At 56.9% G+C, this 18,298-nt stretch overlaps 1 protein-coding gene and 1 long non-coding RNA gene across 5 annotated transcripts in view; one reads left to right on the forward strand and one right to left on the reverse strand.

Moving 5' to 3' along the window:
• Positions 1-734: 734 nt before the first annotated feature.
• ARNT2 (aryl hydrocarbon receptor nuclear translocator 2) overlaps positions 735-18,298 on the forward strand; it is a 147,475-nt gene continuing 129,911 nt past the window's right edge. For 2 of the 4 annotated variants that reach the window (XM_023254804.2, XR_002742751.2), the window contains exon 1: positions 735-891. In XM_023254804.2, the coding sequence (XP_023110572.1) occupies positions 861-891 (31 nt within the window). In that variant the 5' untranslated portion in view covers positions 735-860. Of the gene's footprint in view, positions 892-16,086; positions 16,109-18,298 lie in introns of those variants that run through there. The other 2 variants (XM_023254803.2, XM_019831777.3) reach the window with 2 other exon arrangements.
• On the reverse strand, positions 14,241-18,284 carry LOC111560768. Its single transcript, XR_002742752.2, has 3 exons — positions 17,943-18,284; positions 17,461-17,583; positions 14,241-14,897 (listed from the first exon to the last, which is right to left on the reverse strand). It is a non-coding gene; the product is annotated as an uncharacterized LOC111560768 (long non-coding RNA).

The raw sequence follows: 18,298 nt of genomic DNA on the forward strand, positions 1-18,298 counted from the left end.
GGCACACAGGGCGCCCGCCTTGGCGGGTGTGCTTCCTAAGCGCCGTGGTCTTTCAGGGGATGCCGGGGTCTGGTAGAAAAACAGGGGTGCCCCCACGCTCTGCGCAGCCCAACCCTCTCACCGGGCTCTGCAGATAAAAACACTTAAAACCCCGGTTAAATCTCGGTTTGCTGGTGTCGCTACGGCTCCTGCAGCGGCCCCAGGTAATAGGCACCGCGGTGGGCAGGCGGGAGGAAGGCAGAGCGCGGGTGCGCCCCTCGAGGCTAAGGCACTCCCGGCTCCCGGGCCGGCTGCCTGGGCCGCGGTGCGTACCGAGCGCGCTCCGAAGCGGTCCCCGGCCTCGGAGACTTCTGGGCGCCGGGCGCTCAGCCCTCGGCCCCGGGCCCGGGCAGCAGGCGGCGCGGCGCCGGCATGCTAAGTGGGCCGCACTGGGCGCCTTTGTTCCCCGCGCCTCCGAGGACCGCTTCCCTCTGCATCCTAATGGGCTCGTCCCCCCGCCCCCCTCCGCGTCCCGGACCCCGGGGCGCCGCCCGCCCCCGCCCCGCGGGCCCGAGCACCTGCGCCGCCCCCCGCCGCGCCCCCCAGCGGGGGGTCCGGCGGCCCGCGGCGCAAGTCTCGCGGTGCTACGGCCCCGGCGGGGGAGCGGCGGCCCGCGCCCCCCGCCGCGCGACAAAGGCCGGCCCGGGAGTCGGGGGCGGGGCGGGGCGGCGGCGGCGCGGGGGGGGGGGGGGGAGCGGAGGCAGCGCCCGCCCGCGCCGTCCTTTGTGTGGCGGCGGCGGCGGCGCCTGGGCCCGCCCGCCCTCCGGGGCCCGGCTCCGCGCCGCCCTCCGCCCCGCCCGGCCGCCCGGCCTCCCGGCAAGATGGCAACCCCGGCGGCGGTCAACCCTCCCGGTGAGTAGCGGCCGCGCTCGCCCGCAGGCCCGGCCGGGACCCGCGCTCGGGGGTTCTGCGCTCCGGGGACCCGCGCTCGCGGGGGGGGGGGGTGGGAGGCGGCTGCGCTCCGGGGACCCGCGCTCCGGGGACCCGCGCGCCGCAGCCCCGGCCCCGGCCGCAGCATCAGCACCGGCACAGCCCCGGCGGCGGAGGCGGGCCTCGCGGCCCCCGGGACCCCCCCCCCCATCGCGTGCCGAGGACGCCCGCCGCCGGCTGCCCGGTGCCGCGCGCTGTCGCGTTCGGGGCGCGGCCCCGTGGCATCTCCGGCAGCGGCCGCGGGCGGCGGGAGGGCACGGCGCGGGCGCGGGCAAAAGTTTGGAGCCGGGATTCAACAGGGTGGACCGGGGTGGAGCTCGCGGCTGGTCCCCGCGCGGCCCGCCCCCGGGCGCCCCGGTGCCCCCTCCCCGCCCCCCGGCTCCGCAGTGGGCACGGGCGCCCGGCCTGCGACGGCGGCGGCGGCGGCGGCGGCGCGGAGCATCCCGGCCCCTCCCGGCTCGCGCCCTCTGCCTCCGCGGGCCGCCCTGTCCTCTGGGTGCAGCCCGTGACAACCGTGCTCGCCCCGGCAGATTTCGAAAATGGAACCAGGTCCTGCTAAGCGGGACTACTGACCTGGTTTGCAGTGGGCGCAGGGAAACCCCGGCTTAGTTGGCGAGTCGGGCTCCCTAGGGGTGCCCAAGAATGGGAAGGGGACACGCAGGCTGCGGGCTGTGAAGTTTTGGTGTCGCGCCTGCTCGGCTTGGTGCTGGGTCTGGGGGGCATGCAGGCGGCCGAGTCAGAGGCCAGTCCTCAAGGAGCCCCCCCCCCCCAGAGGGAGGTGGCCTGTTGGAGGTGGCGATGGGGTGGGGTGCCTAGCAGAGAAAACAAAACTGTCATCAGAGTTAGGAGTGAAGGATCCCCCGCATCCAAAGTGGTCAGGGGGCGCTTTTGGAGATCAGACATTTCCCAACTGGCCTTGGGAGGATTGGAAGGTTTGAATGTGCAGAGCAGGGCCCAGGGGGCGTGCGTGGGGAGGGGACAGCGTGAATGGCAGACACACTGAGTAGGTTTCAATGAATATTTGGGGACTCTGGGGATATAGGAGGGAGCAGTGGGGTTTCACAGACTTGTTCGGCTCTGAAGGACAGCCTAAGGAGTCGACTCCCTCCCCGCTCCCCCCCCCCCCCAGGTTAAGGAGTCCTCGGTGGTCTTGAACTCGGAAGTCATGTGATCATGGTTCTTCTGGAAGGTTGACTTGTCAGCCACGTCTAGATATCATAGAAAGGAAGGAGCAAGGTTGGAGGCAGAGAGGCTGGTCCAAACGAGGCATATGGTGGGGAGTGGTCCCACTTAGTGGCACTGGCTTGGAACAGAGAGCAGGTGGAGGGGCCTGGAGTTGACACACTGCTCGGAGTTGGGGCATGGGTAAGGGGGGGGCCCTGGAGACACAGGTGGGGAGTCTGAGTAGCTCCCGAGAGGCAGGTTCCATAAGAGAACCTCAGAAGTCTCAGAAGAACTGACGGGGAGCTCCCGCTCCAGGACACGGAAGGGGAACGTGGCACATTTGGAGACCGCCCCTCAAGTTTGCTAGTGACTCAAGTCTGCAGTTTCAGCCGGGTCCGCTGCTTACGAACCAATTGATGGATTTAAATGTTGTGATGTTAAAAAAAAAAAAAAAAGGCAAACGCAGTAACGTGAAGATATTTTGGTCCCATACAGGCTTATATTGGAAAGAGGAGTACGAAACTGAGGAAACTGAGGGCGTTTACCTAATACACACACACACGCACACGCACACACACACACACACACACACACACACACACACACACCATTACATCACTGTTGGAAACGATTTTGTTCGTCACCGTGGTCCCACGAGCTGCCTGGAGCCAACAGGGCAGCTGCCTGGCCTGGCAGCGTGGTGCCCGTGAGTGTCCGTGCCCCGGACGCCGGGAGACCCCACTGCTACAAGTGAGGGATTGTTTTTATTATTTGGAAACACCGGGCCTCCTTGACAGACGGTGATGTCTGTGTGTCCTGTCCATTGGCTGAGATGCCAGGGATCGTGAGCACGGAGAGGTCTTCTCAAGGGAAGAGTCTTTCTCTGACCCGGTGCCCTGGGGTGACACTCAGCTCTGTGGGGCGTGTTGCTCCTGGCCCCCGTGAATATCTGCCTTCTCTCTAAGGAGAAGGCCGATACAGTTTGAACGGATATGTTGAAAGGCTTGAGCCCAAGAGAGAGACTTCAGATCCGACTGGCAGTTTACAGCAAAGAGTGGCAGGGCACCCAAGCTTCTTGCCAAGTCTGCTGCTCCGGGGCGGGAGTCCCTGGATGCTTCTTTGAGCATCTCGTCCTCCTGCCACACCCCTGGCCCTGGATGTTGTTGCTCTGCAGAGAGTAAGAGCTTGGTAAACACGGGCCGATGCACCGGGGGGCACCGAGATCTCTGTGTGCTGGTACTTTGCGACCAGGGTACAAAGGCCGCAGCCCGTCACCTCCCCGCCCACCCACACGCTTTTTCTGTTTTCCCAGCTGAGCCCTCACTGCCCACCGGCAGACCCCTCCGCAGTTGTGCGTCTCCGTGAGGCAGGGCGAGGGCACTCGGGGGCCCGGTGATGCCCGAGGAAGCTGGAGGTTTCACATCCTGTGGTGGTTCAGGCGACAGGAGCCCCATTTAAAGCTCTGATTTGGCCTTTCCAGTCTCCTGCTGGGGTTTCAGGTCTGGATTCCTGCAGCCACTCGGGGGGGGGGGGGGGCGGGGAGGCGGGGCTCCCAGGAATTCTCAGGAACTGACTACTTGGCGTACTGCGTTTCCTGGAGCCACGCGCCCGTCCACGGCAGGGACACATTGCTGTTTCACCGACTCCTAAGGAAAGACTAGGGCCAATTATACGATGAGGCTCCATTTCAGGCATGTTTTAAAAATGTGCATTGAGAATCAGCCAAGTACCGTGCATCAAGGGAAAACCCATTCTGCTGCTGGCCCGTCCACGTGTAAAACATGCAGTCGTGTTTTCAACAAAAATCTGTGTAGAGCTTACGCTCTGTGCCATGATGGCCTTTTGAGTTCTGCCAAATGAAGAGAAGGGTGTCTGAAAAAGTTTCCTGAGTTCCCAGCCAATAGTTACCGTGCAACTATTTTTTTTAAAGCTTATTTATTTATTTTGAAGGGGGTGTGCAGAGAGAGGGAGAGGGAGAATCCCGCGAGCAGGCTGTGCGCCGTCGGCCTGGGGGCTCGATCTCGCAAACCGTGAGATCCTGAGCTGAGCCAAAATCAAGAGCCAGACGCTCAGCCCACTGAGCCCCGCAGGCTTTACTGAGCAACTGTTATGTGCCAGGTACCGAGAGCTAGGTTCTGGGTGATCAGTGGTAAACCCAGGACAGCGCCTGCCATCGTCCCGTTTGCCGGTGGCCGGGGAATACGTAGTTGTAAAGAATCACGCGGATGTGTGAGTTATGACATCGCTAATGCTACAAATGAAGGAGGTTTGGGGTTTGCCTCTTTGAGGGGGCAGCTTATTTTCTTATATTAAATAGAATTTATTGTCAAATTGGTTTCCATACCACACCCAGTGCTGATCCCAACAGGTGCCCTCCTCCATGCCCATCACCCACTCTCCCCTCTCCCCCAGCCCCCATCAGCCCTCAGTTTGTTCTCAGTATTGAAGAGTCTCTGATGGTTTGCCTCCTTCGCTCTCTGGAACTTTTTCCCCCCCTTCCCCTCCCCCCTGGTCTTCTGCTGAGTTTCTCAAGATCCACATACGAGTGAAAACATATGGTATCTGTCTCTCTCTGCCTGACATATTTCACTCAGCATAATACCCTCCAGTTCCACCCATGTTGCTACAAATGGCAGGATTTCACTCTTTCTCATTGCCAAGTAGTATTCCATCGTGTATATAAACCACATCTTCTTTATCCATTCGTCAGTTGATGGACATTTAGGATCCTTCCATAATTTGGCTATTGTTAAAAGTGCTGCTATAGGGGCGCCTGGGTGGCGCAGTCGGTTAAGCGTCCGACTTCAGCCAGGTCACGATCTCGCAGTCCGTGAGTTCGAGCCCCGCGTCGGGCTCTGGGCTGATGGCTCGGAGCCTGGAGCCTGTTTCCGATTCTGTGTCTCCCTCTCTCTCTGCCCTTCCCCCGTTCATGCTCTGTCTCTCTCTGTCTCAAAAATAAACGTTAAAAAAAAAATTAAAAAAAAAAAGTGCTGCTATAAACATTGGATACAGGTGCCCCTACGCATCAGCACGCCTGTCTCCCGTGGATAAATGCCTAGCAGTGCTATTGCTGGGTCATAGGGTAGATCTCATTTTAATTTTTTGAGGAACCTCCACACTGTTCTCCAGAGCGGCTGCACCAGTTTGCACTCCCACCAGCCGTGCAAGAGGGTTCCCGTTTCTCCACATCCTCGCCAGCATCTAGAGTCTCCTGATTTGTTCGTTTTAGCCACTCTGACCAGTGTGAGGTGGTATCTCAGTGTGGTTTTGATGAGTATTTCTGAGAGAGCCACTTAAAACAAGTTCTTTTTTACGAGCACTTGATTTTATTGCTTTCTCTTACAGATAGCTCCATATAAAGCCAACTTGGTATATCGATCAGCAGATTTAGAATCAAAATACTCTGAGGTCACAGTTGCTACAAAAAAGTCCAGAGGACATTGTGTCAGAGGGTTCCTAGGCGGTCATCATTTTTAAGGGTTTGTTTCCTTCTTTGAGGTTGTCCTGATACTTGCGACGTTGCACGGGCGATTGCAGACATTTGGTTAATACACAAGTCAGGACTGCTGTCTACCACGAGACATTTTGTAGGTGAGAAGGTGGGCGTGGGAACTGTGGATCTCGGCGAAGGTGATAGTGAAACTGATGATCGATGTTGCAGGGGGTTCTACGAGGCAGTACTTTATGACCAACGTACCACCACTTAGCGTTTGCTGCATAGGTTGGGTGTATTCTAACATGGACGTGTACACGTTCGTAAAACAGTATACGTATTAATCGAACAGAGTGAGTGTACGATGTGTAACCAAAAACTTTGTGAGACTATTTCAGGTTAAGACGAACTTTGTAACATTTATGTGATTTTCCCTTTTGTTGTTGTTGAGTGTAGTTGACACACAGTGTTACATTAGTCTCACGTCTTACGTTATCCTGGGCCCCACAGGCGTGGCCACCGTCTGTCACCACGTGGCACTGTTACGGCACCATCGGCTGTATTCCACGTGCTGCGCCTTCCGTCCGTGGCTTCCTCGTCCCGTGACTGGCAGCCTGGACCCCCCTCTCCCCTTCACCCATTTGCGATCCCCCCACCCACTCCCTTCTGGCAACCACGAGTTTGTCCTCCGTATTTATGGGTTTTTGGGTTTTTTTTAGCTTAATACATGTAAGGGCAATCGTGTAGTATTTGTGTTTCTCTGTCGGACTTATTCACTTAGTATAATGCTCTCTGGGTCCATCCATGTTGTTACAAATGACAAGATCTCATTTTTTTTAATGGCTGAATCATATTCCATTGTGTGTATGTATGTGTGTATGTATATGATGTATCTACATATATATACATACGTATACATATATACATATGTATGTATCTACATATATATACACACATATATACACACCACATCTTTATCCATCTATTGACGGACACTTGGGTTTCTGCCTTATCTTGACTATTACAAATAAGGCTGCAGTAAACACAGGGTTGCATATATCTTTTTGAATTAGTGTTTGTTTTCTTTGGGTGAATACCTAGTAGTTGACTTACTGGGTGATATGGTAATTCTGGTTTTAACTTTCTGAGGAACCTCCACACTGTTCTCCACAGCGGCTGCACCAGTCTGCTTTCCCACCAACAGCGCAAGAGGGTTCCCGTTTCTCCGCATCCTCGCCAGCATCTATAGTCTCCTGATTTGTTCGTTTTAGCCACTCTGATTGGCGTGAGGTGGTATCTTCTCGTGGTTTTGATTTGCATTTCCCTGATGACGAGTGATGTTGGACACCTTTTCGCGTGTCTGTTGGCCTCTGGATGTCTTCTATGGAAAGATGTCTGTTCAGGTTCTGTGGCCGTTTTCTAATCAGTTTTTGGTGTTGAGTTGTGTACGTTCTCTGTGTAGTTTCGATATTAACCCCTTATTGGATGTGTCGTTTGCAAATATCTTCTCCCATTCCGTAGGCTGCCTTTTCATTTTGCTGATGCTTTCCTTTGCTGTGCAAAAGCTCTTTAATTTAGTGGCGTCCCAATAGTTTATTTTTGCTTCTGTTTCCCTTGCCTCAGGAGACGTATCTAGAAAAATGTTGCTAAGCCTGTTGGCCAAGGCATGACTGCCTGTTTTCTTTTAGGAGTTTCATGGTTTCGGGTCTCACATTTAGGTCTTTGATCCATTTTGAGTTTATTTTTGTGCCTGGTGTAAGAAAGTGGTCCCGTTTCATTCTGGATGTGGCTGTCCAGTTTTCCCAGCACCTTTTATCAAACGGACTGTCTTACATATTCTTGCCTTGAGGAGCCAACCTGTGAGTTGAGATCCGAGGAGTGAAGAGAAACACGGGCAAGCAGGTGCATTCTGGGAAGAGCCTCTGCAAAGGCCCTGGGGTCAGAAGGGCCGGTCTGCTTTGAGGAACCAGAGCGGGCCAGAGCAGCTGGAGGTGCGGCGGGCGGGTGGGGTCTCGAGCAGGGGAGGGACGTGACGTGACCCGCAGTCCGCTGGGCCCTGGCTGCTGTGCGGAGAGCAGATTGGAAGGCCGGACTCCGGTTGGAGGTGGCTGCCAGGGACCCTGGCTGGCAGGGGAGACGCGGAGAAGCACACGGAGGCGAGGCCCCCCTTGGGGCGGGGCCGCCACGCTGAACACGCACGTCCTCGTGCATCTAGCAGTGGGCCGGGGACCCCCCGCGTGGCCGCCTGCAGCCGCTCCTTTTGGGCAGAACCGGCAGGGCCACGGTGGGGGGGTGGGTGCGGTGTGTGCTTGGGTGACAGGAGGTGACCGGACTGGGGAGCCCCCGAGACGAGCCCCCGAGACTGGGCGGGAGCTGTCGTGGAGACAGCAGTCAGGCTGGAGTCCCTCTGTCCCCGTAGGTCTGTGCTGACGCTGGCTGACACGCCCCGGGGACGTCATCCCCCTGTGCCACGGCCCCTGGGTGCTGGGCCATAACGCAAGAGGCAGGTACTGGCAGCCGCGTGGGGCCGGCCGGGCCTGCAGACAGGCTGGTGGGAGCCGTCACTGCTCAGGCGGGCCCTTGCACCCCGATGCCACGCACCCGATTCTGGCCCAGACCCTCGGCTCCAGAGCTCTGGCAGACGCCGAGCTCCCCTGTCTCCACCCGCCCCTTGCCCACACCTGAGGGTTTCCCTGCCCATGCCCTCTGCTCCTCCTGGTCCCGGCTTGGATCGTCCCTTCTCCCAAAGCCTGTCTCCAGAGACGGCGTGCCCATGCTGCCGTCCGCCCGGGCCCCGTGCACTTTGCATCTGGAGCATTTCTGTGACCCGGGGTGGAGTGGTAAGGTATGGAGTTGCTGCCGGATGCCTGGGTCTGCTGCTGGCCCCGAGGCCCCACGAGGGCAGGGGGAGCCTTCCTCACTCTGCAGCCCCTCCCGTCACACCGCCTCCCGCACGGCAGGCTGCCCATAAGGTGTGCCTGTGGACAGGTGCACGGGTGCCGGGGAACCGTGTTACACGCTCGTGTGCACCTGCTTGTGAACGCCTGCCTGGGAGACAAGCTGTGCGGTGTGTTCGTGGGTCCCCGAAACAGGAGGCCAGAGCTGTCGAATTTAGGTTCTGGCCTTGGTTTGCGGGAACTGGTTTTGATCTGTAAATCCTAGCAGAGTGGTCCGAACCCAGATCAGCTCCTCCAGACTTCGTCTCATCGTAAAGGAACCCAGGAGATGCACAGATCATATCCTCTGCCCCAGAAGGAGAGGAGGTCAGACTGGCAATAACCTGGCGACCGGCTGGGCGTCGTGGGAGGCCCATGCCCACCACCTTCCTTACGAAAGTCCCCGAGGGTCCCCTGGAAGGGGTCTCCCTGTCCTGCCTTCCGTTCTGTGTGCGGAACCGTGGGTGTGGTGGGCGTGATTCCCGGGGGACTCCAGACACGACACGGAGGCAGCTTCACTTCTGTTCAGGGGATGCCCGCTGCCCCCCGATGCGATGCTGCTGGGCTCAAGGCCAAGCCCTTTGCAGATAAGGAGCCCCTGTGGCCTTCAAAACTGCAACACTTTGACCGTTTTCCAGGTGAATCCACAGAAAAAGCGAAACTGCCCATGAGCAGGTACTTCCTGCTGTTGTACATTGTGCAGAAGCAGGGGGCCTCTTCCGCCGCCTTGGTTGTGCCGTGAGGGTGGCCAGGCGGAGCCCGCGGGTCCCCCAGCCCCTGCCGAGGCGCCCCCTCCTTTCCTGCTCATAACCGACTCCTTTCCCCCCAAGTACAACAATAAACAGACATGACTTTTCCCCCCAAAGACCATGTGCACATACAGAAGAGAATCGTTCTGAACACACTGCTTTGTTGCCTTTATTTCCCTTCATTAATAGTACGAATGCCACAGCCTCTGTCTTATGGCCCCGTCCTCATCTATGGGCTCTGTCTCTCATGCTTACGTTCATAGCGTTTGCTACGCTTTTCAGTTCGTCAGAAGTATGCACAGCGTGCTCATGGACGTCCCCGTATGTAAATATACAATTACGTGATTTTGTTCTCCCCTTAGGTTAACTTCCTAGAGGAGAATCGAACAATCAGATGGGTTTAAATGCTTTTTAGAAATATGCTTTTTTTGCTTTAATGTTTATTTCTTTTGAGAAAGAGAGCGCGAGTGGGGGAGGGACAGAAAGAGAGGGAGAGAGAATCTCAAGCAGGTTCTGCGCTGAGCCTGACGTGGGGCTCAATCCCACAACTGTGAGATCGTGACCTGAGCCGAGATCAGGAGTCAGACGCTTCACGACTGAGCCCTCCAGGTGCCCCATATGCTTTTATTTTGTATCGGTTTCCGCAGAGGTTAACCCAGAGGCTCAGACTGGTTCAGAGACTTGCCTGGGGTTCCCACAGTGTAAATGGGGGAGGAGGAATGGGCCCCCGCGAGTTCATCTCTTCCACGTGGCCTTTTCCAGCTGGAGGTGCCATTAGCTGCCCTAGAAACCTTGGATCACTGCTGCCTGTCTGTGCGTGGCCCGGGCCCATCCCCAGGGCTTTGAGAGCACGGGGCGGGGGGGGGGGGGGCACTGTCCTCCCCCTGCCTGCGCTCTGTGGCTTAGACAGTTTGTGGTGGTTATTCCTGCTTTGGATGCAGATCTAGGAGGTTTCAACACCTGGGGGTAAGTGTGTGTGTGTGCGTGTGTGTGTATTTGATTTGCGGACCCCTGCACAGGATAGATACCTCTCTCCCCGGGCCCCGGTGACAAAGGAGAGGCTAGCTGTAGGACAGCTGGGGAGGACTCCCAGGCTGGCACCGAAACCAGGTTCCGTGGGTAGATTCAGGGCCTCCCGAGAGCCAGATCAGCGAAGGCCTTGCTGGCAGCTGAGTGAGGAACCAGGAGAGAGGGGGGTCATCCTCTGTTCATCAGATCCTCCCGGGGCCCTGCAGTGGTCCACTGGGGCCATCAGAGGCTTGTAGCCTGTCGATGAGGCTTCTGCCTGGCCCACCGAACTGTCCTAGTGGCAGTTAAGGAAAAAGCCACTGAAATTGCTAAGATAAGGGAGGCCAGGAAAGCTACATGGATACACCTTGCAACATCAGTGAATGAGCCGGGTCCCAGACTTGGAGGCACCAGGAGGCCGGATGTCCATTTATGTACGCGTTTTTTTAATTTAAATTTAAATTTTATTTCATTTGAGAGAGAGAGAGGGAGAATGAGCAGGGGAGGGGCAGAGAGAGAGGGAGACACAGAATCCAAAGCAGGCTCCAGGCTCTGAGCCGTCAGCACAGAGCCCGACGCGGGGCTGGAACCCACGCGCTGTGAGATCCTGACCTGAGCAGAAGTCAGACACTCAACCGACTGAGCCACCCGGGGGCCCCTCCACATATTTTAAATTCATGGCTATCTCCAAATGGTATTCTCTTTCTTATCTCGGAGAGACATCTGACCCAGCCGTGTGGCAGAGCCTCTCAGAAACCGGGCACGGGAGCAGAGGTGTGTCCGCACAGTGTGGTTTCTAGAGGGGGTCCTGGTTGTCGCGACACCGAAGGGGCTGGGGAGGTGGGGGCGGTGGCATCTGGTGGGTGGAGGCCAGGGATGCTGTTGAACGTCCCACGGCCCCCCCACAGCGCAGTTATCCGGCCCCAGATGGCACTCGTGCCCGGGGGAACAGCCTCGGTGTGTGGGGACAGGACTTTTTGTAACCCTCTGGGCACTGGCAGCTGGCCAAGGAGCCCAGAAGTTCCCTGGGGCGTGTGTCCGGCAGAGAATTAGGGGCTGGCTCCCACGACCGGCACGTCGGCGGTGGCCGTAAGGACGAGGTGGTACTTTTCAGATAATCATGATACCCGTGAAGGAAGTTAATTTAAATGTGAAATAACAGATCTGCCAGATTTTTTTTTTTTTTATTATTTTTAGAACAGCATTGATGTTTCTATCACATCAGCAGTTTGAAATGAGGCGTAGTCCGGAATCATCTGCAGTAATTTGATATGCTTGATGGATTCCAAGTTCCCCAAAGAATAAAACGAATGAATGTGTTCAAGGATCACAGCTGTGTTCTCTCCTTTGGAAAGCAGTTCCCACCAGAAACCTTCCCATTGGGTTCGGGCAGCTTGTCCAGCGGTTTCGGAAACGGCCTCCGGGACAGGCATGTTGGGACAGTTTCTGCCAATGACTGGCCGCCCGCTGGACGGCAGGGGGAGGGGACCCCGCTGGCGCCTCCCGCGGGCACGGAGGACGCGAAAGGCCGGGCTGGGGGCATACGGCCGCTTCTGGGACGAGAGCCTGTGGCCTTCCCGACGCCCGTCTCCAGCTGCCTGCCGGGGGCGTCTGTCCGTGTGTCCCCTGGACCCTGAAGCCTGCCTCTCCTGCACTCCCTGCTCCCCCTAGGCCCCCGGTGGCGGTGAATGGCGCCTGTCTCCATTCACCGGCCAGAGCCAGACAGTAATTATTTTAATCGCTTACCCACCTAATTAAACAGATATTAATTGGATGCCAACTGCGTGCCCACAGCGGCGTGCCAGGGCCGGCGTGGTTTCCGCTTTCGCGGAGCTCGCCGTGTCTTAGATAATCACGGGCGCGAGGCGATCATTAAAATAAGTAGCGGGAGAGAGAGGGGTCTTCGTTTCCAGATGCCACGGGGAGGCCCGAAGTGGAGGGGACAGGGGCAGAGACCGAGGGACCCCCAGGCACGTCGGCGGTAAGCCCGGCCGAGCCGGGTGGCGGACTGGATATCGCCGATGCGGGGGCAGGAGCGCCACATTCCCGATTCCGTCACGGGGCGGGTAGGGCGCCGTGTTCCAGGCCAGAGGGCCCGGCGAGTCGGGGCCCTTGGGGGTATTTTGGTGGAGGCGGCGGGGAGAGCACGATCGGTCTCGCACATGCCGAGCTCAAGACACCTAAGTGCCTCGGGGATTTGCTGGGAGCCTCGGAGTCGCCCGTTTCCCTTCGGGTTGGGGCATTTTGTTTTGCTTTAGCCACTGTGTCCCCAGTTCCTCGACCGAGGCGTGGCACGCGATGGGTGCCTCATGAGTGTTCGTGGAGTGGGCGCCTGACGTGAGCTCCATGTTTCCCAGACGGCAAGCCAATGGAGAGTTGGGTCCACCACAAGGTGGTTCTGGTTTTGGTGACGTTTACGCAGGGCGGGCAGCTGGCTCGCAGAGAAGTGACGAGAACGGAGCACAGGACCGGGCTCCCCGAGGGTCAGTCGCGGCCCGTGTGCCGGGTTCTCCGGCTGGCCTCTGTCTCGCTGGGCAACTTGAGGGTGCATGGTGCACCCCGTGCCCCATCCTTTCTGAATACTGCCACGTGTCTCCTGGTGACGAGGGGACAGGCCCCCGGTAAGTACCCGAGACACGTGGTGTGGCCTCCCACACGGAGCTCGCGGCTGCCTCTGTGTGCAACCCTATGTCGGCAAGAGCCAGACCTCCAAGGTCCCGCGGACCCTGTTGTCAGCGCCCCGAAATTCCTCAGGAGCCGCCGTCGTCGCTGTGCGCCCCAGACTTGCGAGCACACGATCGGTCTCTCCTCACCACCCCCGTGCTGCCCTCTCTGCCCACGGGTCCCGCCCCCGTGCTGTGACAAAAGCACGCTTTTGCACCGCGAGACATCTCCAGAGTTCTTTCTTGACCGTCGCGACGCCACGTCACTGGGAAGAAGGGCGTTCTCTTACGGGACAACAGTTTGTGACCCACGTCAGGGCATCAGCGTCCAGGTGACACCCAACGTCGCACCCCCTGACCCTACTCTCACTCCATTAGGCGTTCTTCCAGAAACCTGCTGTTCCCTGGTCCTCAGTTTCATCCAGGATCGCAAATCCCACTTACTGTACTTCTGATCTCTCCGGCTTATTTATTTCCTAACTGGACGTCTGTACCTCTTCTCGCCTTTAACCAGTGCCTGTCACCCCCCCCACCACCAGTTCTCTGTGTTTAAGAGCGTGTTTCTTTGTTTTTTATTTGTTCATTTCTTTTTGTTTTGTTTTAGATTCCACATCCGAGTCAATCATACGGTCTCTGTCTTTCTCTGTCTGACTTATTTCACACAGCATAACTCCCTCTGGGCCATGGTTGTGATGTCCCTTTACTCCCCTTTAATTCTGGAACAATCGCTCAGAGGTGTTGTTGTGTTGGTTTGTTTTATGTTTTTGGATTTTCTTTTATGGCCTTGACATTTTTTGCCAAGTACGGGCCAGTCATTTTGTAAAATACCTCCCAATTTTGTTCGATGTTGCCTCATCGTGACATTGGGGTTGTGCTTTTTAAATTAAAAAAAATCTTGGGGCACCTGGGTGGCACAGTTGGTTGAGCGTCCGACTTCAGCCAGGTGACGATCTCGCGGTCCGTGAGTTCGAGCCCCGTGTCAGGCTCTGGGCTGGTGGCTCGGAGCCTGGAGCCTGTTTCTGATTCTGTGTCTCCCTCTCTCTCTGCCCCTCCCCTGTTCATGCTCTGTCTCTCTCTGTCCCAAAAATAAATAAAAAAACGTTGAAAAAAAATTTTAAATAAAAAAAAATCTTAAATTTCATTTTATTTATTTATTTTAAAAATTTTTAAATGTTTATTTTTGAGAGAGACAGAGCGTGAGCAGGGGCAGGGCAGAGAGAGAGGAAGACACAGAACCCGAAGCAGGATCCAGGCTCCGAGCTGTCAGCACAGAGCCCGACGCGGGGCTCGAACCCACAGACCGCGAGATCCTGACCTGAGCCAAAGTCGGATGCTCAACCGACTGAGCCACCCAGGCTCCCCCGAAATTTTAAATTTTTATCGAATTTTTAAATTTTTATCAAAAACACCACCAGGGTGATGTTGTGTCACGAGGCTGACTCACGAGGGCATCTGTCAGCTGTGACATCAGGGTCCCGTGTGGCCAGGGCTGAGGAAGAGGATTTGTGGTCTCAGAGCCCCCCATGCTTGGTAAGCCTCCTCTGTGGGTTTGCACACCCTTTGTGGGCAGCTGTAGATACTCCTTGGTGAGTGCAGGTCCCGGGGGAGTTTTAAAAAAAAGCCCATAAGGCTAATACTTCCCTCAACTAAATGTCAACTTCCTGACATATTATAATATGTAATAGAAATATGTAATAGAAAATAATTATGATCTAACCGTGTAAGGACGATCCTATCTCTAATAAAGTCAGTAGGGGTTTCGGGCGTTTAATTACCAACTCTCCCGACACACGCTGCAAGGCTCTTCAGGTGAGCTGCTCGCGTGTGATTCGTGAGACCGCAGTTCTCGGCGAGACCTTCCTTCAGACGGTGGCCGGCGTGTCGCGTGTCCCGCCCTTTGTTGCTGGTGCACGCCCGCGCTGAGATGTGCATTTTCATTTATTCCAGGAGGCTCGTTTGCTCCTTCTGTGTTCCACTGAAGAGAGAAGTTTGTAATTTACTGTGACTGTATAAAGAAAGACCTAGTAACTCAAGAGCCGGGGTTCTTTCTGGAATAATTGGCCTACAGGCACCTGCTGCGTTTTCCTAAGCCAGAGGCCCTCCCTCATCCCTGTCCCTCTCCCCGCGTCCCCCCTTTGTTTCTCCCTTTTTCTTCCTCCTCCTCCTCCTTCCCCTCCTCCCTTCTCCCTCACCCCTCCCCATCCCCCTGCCCTTCTCTCTCATCAGAGACCCGAGGGTGGAAATGTTGGCCTCCAACCGCCAACCCGGGCAGGTATGCAGAACGCAGAGCCCTCCCCTCTGTGCGCAGGGGTGATGTGAAGCCGCCTCCTGGGAGAGGGTACTCTGGGCTGTGTCCTCCTGTCCTGTTGTGACTGTCTTTCCCGCCCTCCCCACCTGCTGCTTTCCAGCCCAGTCGTGCCCTGCCCCCCACTCCTCCTCCTCCCCGTCCTCGCGGGCATCACCCAGGGACCGTCCTCCCTCCCAGCACCTCCCATGCACCGGACAGGCCAGTGTTGGGGGTGGGGGGGACGGCCGCTCAAGAGGGTCCCCGGACTCTGTGCGGGGCACTTGCCTCTGCACACGGTGGCTCGGCGCCCCCATCTGCTTCCACCTACTTAAGCGGCTCCCGCCACGTCCAGGGCAATCGAGTTTGTACACTTTGTGGACAAACTAGAGGTTCGGACACGGGCCTTTTTGCCTTCATCCGTTCAGCACGTGTGTGTCGGCTGCCTGCCGTCACCAGTCACTGTGCTCAGGTGCTGGGATATGCTGGGGAGACCGAAGGACGCGGCCGGCTTGGAGGCGTGTGCGGTCTTCTGCGCCTGCGCCCCGAACACCCCCGCAGCGCAGGTCTGTTAGGCCTGTCGGCCACCAGGTGGCGCCGTCCTACAGGTAACGCCGTTCCTCCCCGGAGGCAGGCCTGTGGGGCCCAGCGCCGCCCTCCGCCCCGTCCCGGAGGCTCTGTCGGTGGATAGGCCGGGATGCAGGGGGGGCGGCGTTTGCATTTCGGACCAGTCCCCAGGTGACTCTGATGCTCCTGGTTCCCGGACCACCCCGAGGTCCACCGAGGCAGAGGCCGCGAAGCCCAGTGCTATGCCCGCTGCTGCCCAACCCACCTGGTTCAGGATCCATGAACTCATTGGATCTTCCTGCTGCTTGGGGCTTAATGGCCCCATTTCACAGCTGGTGAGTGTGAGGCTGTTCTGATCCCAGGCGCACTCTCTTTCCACTGTCACCCTGGCTCTCCTGGGTGGCTTCGAGAGGAAGGCACTGGGTGTGTGAGCGAGCTGTCCTGGGAGAGGCGACTGACGTTGTTAGCTGGGCATCGGGCAGCATGAGAGAGGGACCAGAGCCGTGTCCCTGCCCCGGAGCTCGCTCTGGGCTCTTGGGGACCCTGCTTTCCTTTCTTCTCATCTGGGTGTTCAGTGGCCCTTTCAACCTACTAAATTCTTTCTCTGTATTCTGTCCTTCTGGAAATTCTGGTAGTTGGACATAGACCTCCTGGAGTGGTCCTCCAGGAGGACCCAACTCCTCGATCACTCTGGGGAGATTTAAACTTCTTCAGAAAATAAATCTCTCATTTCTTTCCCCAGAGAAGACTCCGGTTTCTTGGCATCGGGGGTTCACGGAATGCCCTCACTGTCGTTGATGGGATGTCGGGACTCAGGAGAGACAGGGTGTGAGTTCAGTGTGGCGGCGTCTTTCACTGGAAAATGGTGGCTTTTCAAAGCATTTAGGTTAATTGTTTTGTTTTAAGAGAACGAGATTCTCTAATTGAGCAGAATGACTGATGCCCAAGTATGCCATCGTATACTAGTTACGACTTGAAGAAAGTGATTCAAGGGTTTGAAAAGAAAAGGTTTGGCTGTAGTCTATCAGGCCAATGCAGAGGAAAAGAAACCATGGTCACGATTTTAAAATCAGCGAAAAGGAAATTATGTCAAAACATCTCATGGTACAAAGGAGGCCATTTTTAGCCTGTGATTTACTGGGTTTGAACCTTAATGCACCAAACAACATTCTGTAACTGACAGGAATTTCTCAGGACCCTTGAATGCAAGCCCCATGTTACTGCATTATTTTTTCCCATCAAATTAAATCTGCCTCATCCTTTCCAGCTTGGCTGTTGGGACGTCCTATCTCATTTTCCCTGGGGAAGGTGACCTTTTCCCTGGGGTCATTTAGGACGCTTTGGGCCTTACGTAGCCCAGGAGCACTGGAAGAGGGGCCTCAGATCTTCTGTCGATTGTGACCCTTTGTGAGACACTCGTTGCCCAGGTCCTTAGGGTGCACGTGAAGGCAGCCAGCTGGCCGGCTGTCGTTAAATCCAAGTGGGCTGTCAGGAAATTACAGCGTTGAAAAATAAACAAGATTAGGGGATCAGTGGAAGAATTTAATAGCTACTAAACACAGATGAATAGAGAATTAATGAATTAGAAAGTGGGATGGAAGGAATTACGGAGCATTTAGCACAGAGGCTGAGTCAGGACCCAGGAGCATGGGGCTCTGAGTCAGAGCCCCGTGCATAATCTACTTACGCACGTAGATTAGAGCCCTGGGCAGAGACGGGTGCAGGGCCGGCCGGAATCCAGGAGAAGAGGCTGGTCACCTTCCAGAACTAACGAGAGGCCCCGAGCCTCGGAGTCAGGAGTTACGGCAGACTGCAGGCGAGAAAAATGAAAAGAAATGCAAACCTAAACCAAGTGCAGTGAAAACAGAAAGGAGCAAAGACAAAGAGGGCCAAGGGACTCCAACCCGTCTCTGAACACCTCCCGGCAGGACTGCCGTCCCCGGAGCCCGAGACGCTGTGCCACCCTTGACACGCCCACGCGTGGCACGCTGCTGTCCCGTGGCCCCCTAAACGGCCGTGTTTCCGTGCAGTCCTGACGGGCGTGTTTCCCTCCCACCCTCTTTTGTGAAGGTGGGTATTCCGGTGGCATTTCCACTGGATGACCTCGGGGGCCACAGTCCCTATTTCGGGTCCCCACGTCTGCCCGTGCGTCTCCGGCGAATTAGGTACCTCTCGGGACTGGATGATTAGGGGAGAAGAGAACAGCGTGTAGGGGGTGCACGGAAACAGGAGAAAAGGTTCCCTGTTCCTCTGTGGCCGGGCTGGACGGTAGTTGAGGGCTGTCTCTCCCTTAGGCAGAGCCACAGCTGGGCGGTGCCCGTCCGCCTACTCTCTACTCGGAGCTAAGCTGCGGGAGCGGAGCCGGCTTTGGGGTGCCGTCCTCTTAGATGTGACGGCCCTCACGGCAGCCCAGCTGCCTCCCGAACTCGGTCTCTGTCGACCTCCTGCCCATCCAGCGAAGCCCCGCCTCTCCATGGCCCTCTCCCCCGGGGCTGCCGTGTGGGGGTGGACCGGGTGAAGGGAAG

The sequence above is a fragment of the Felis catus genome, chromosome B3, assembly GCF_018350175.1.
Source record: "Felis catus isolate Fca126 chromosome B3, F.catus_Fca126_mat1.0, whole genome shotgun sequence".
Classification (NCBI taxonomy): Eukaryota; Metazoa; Chordata; class Mammalia; order Carnivora; family Felidae; genus Felis; species Felis catus.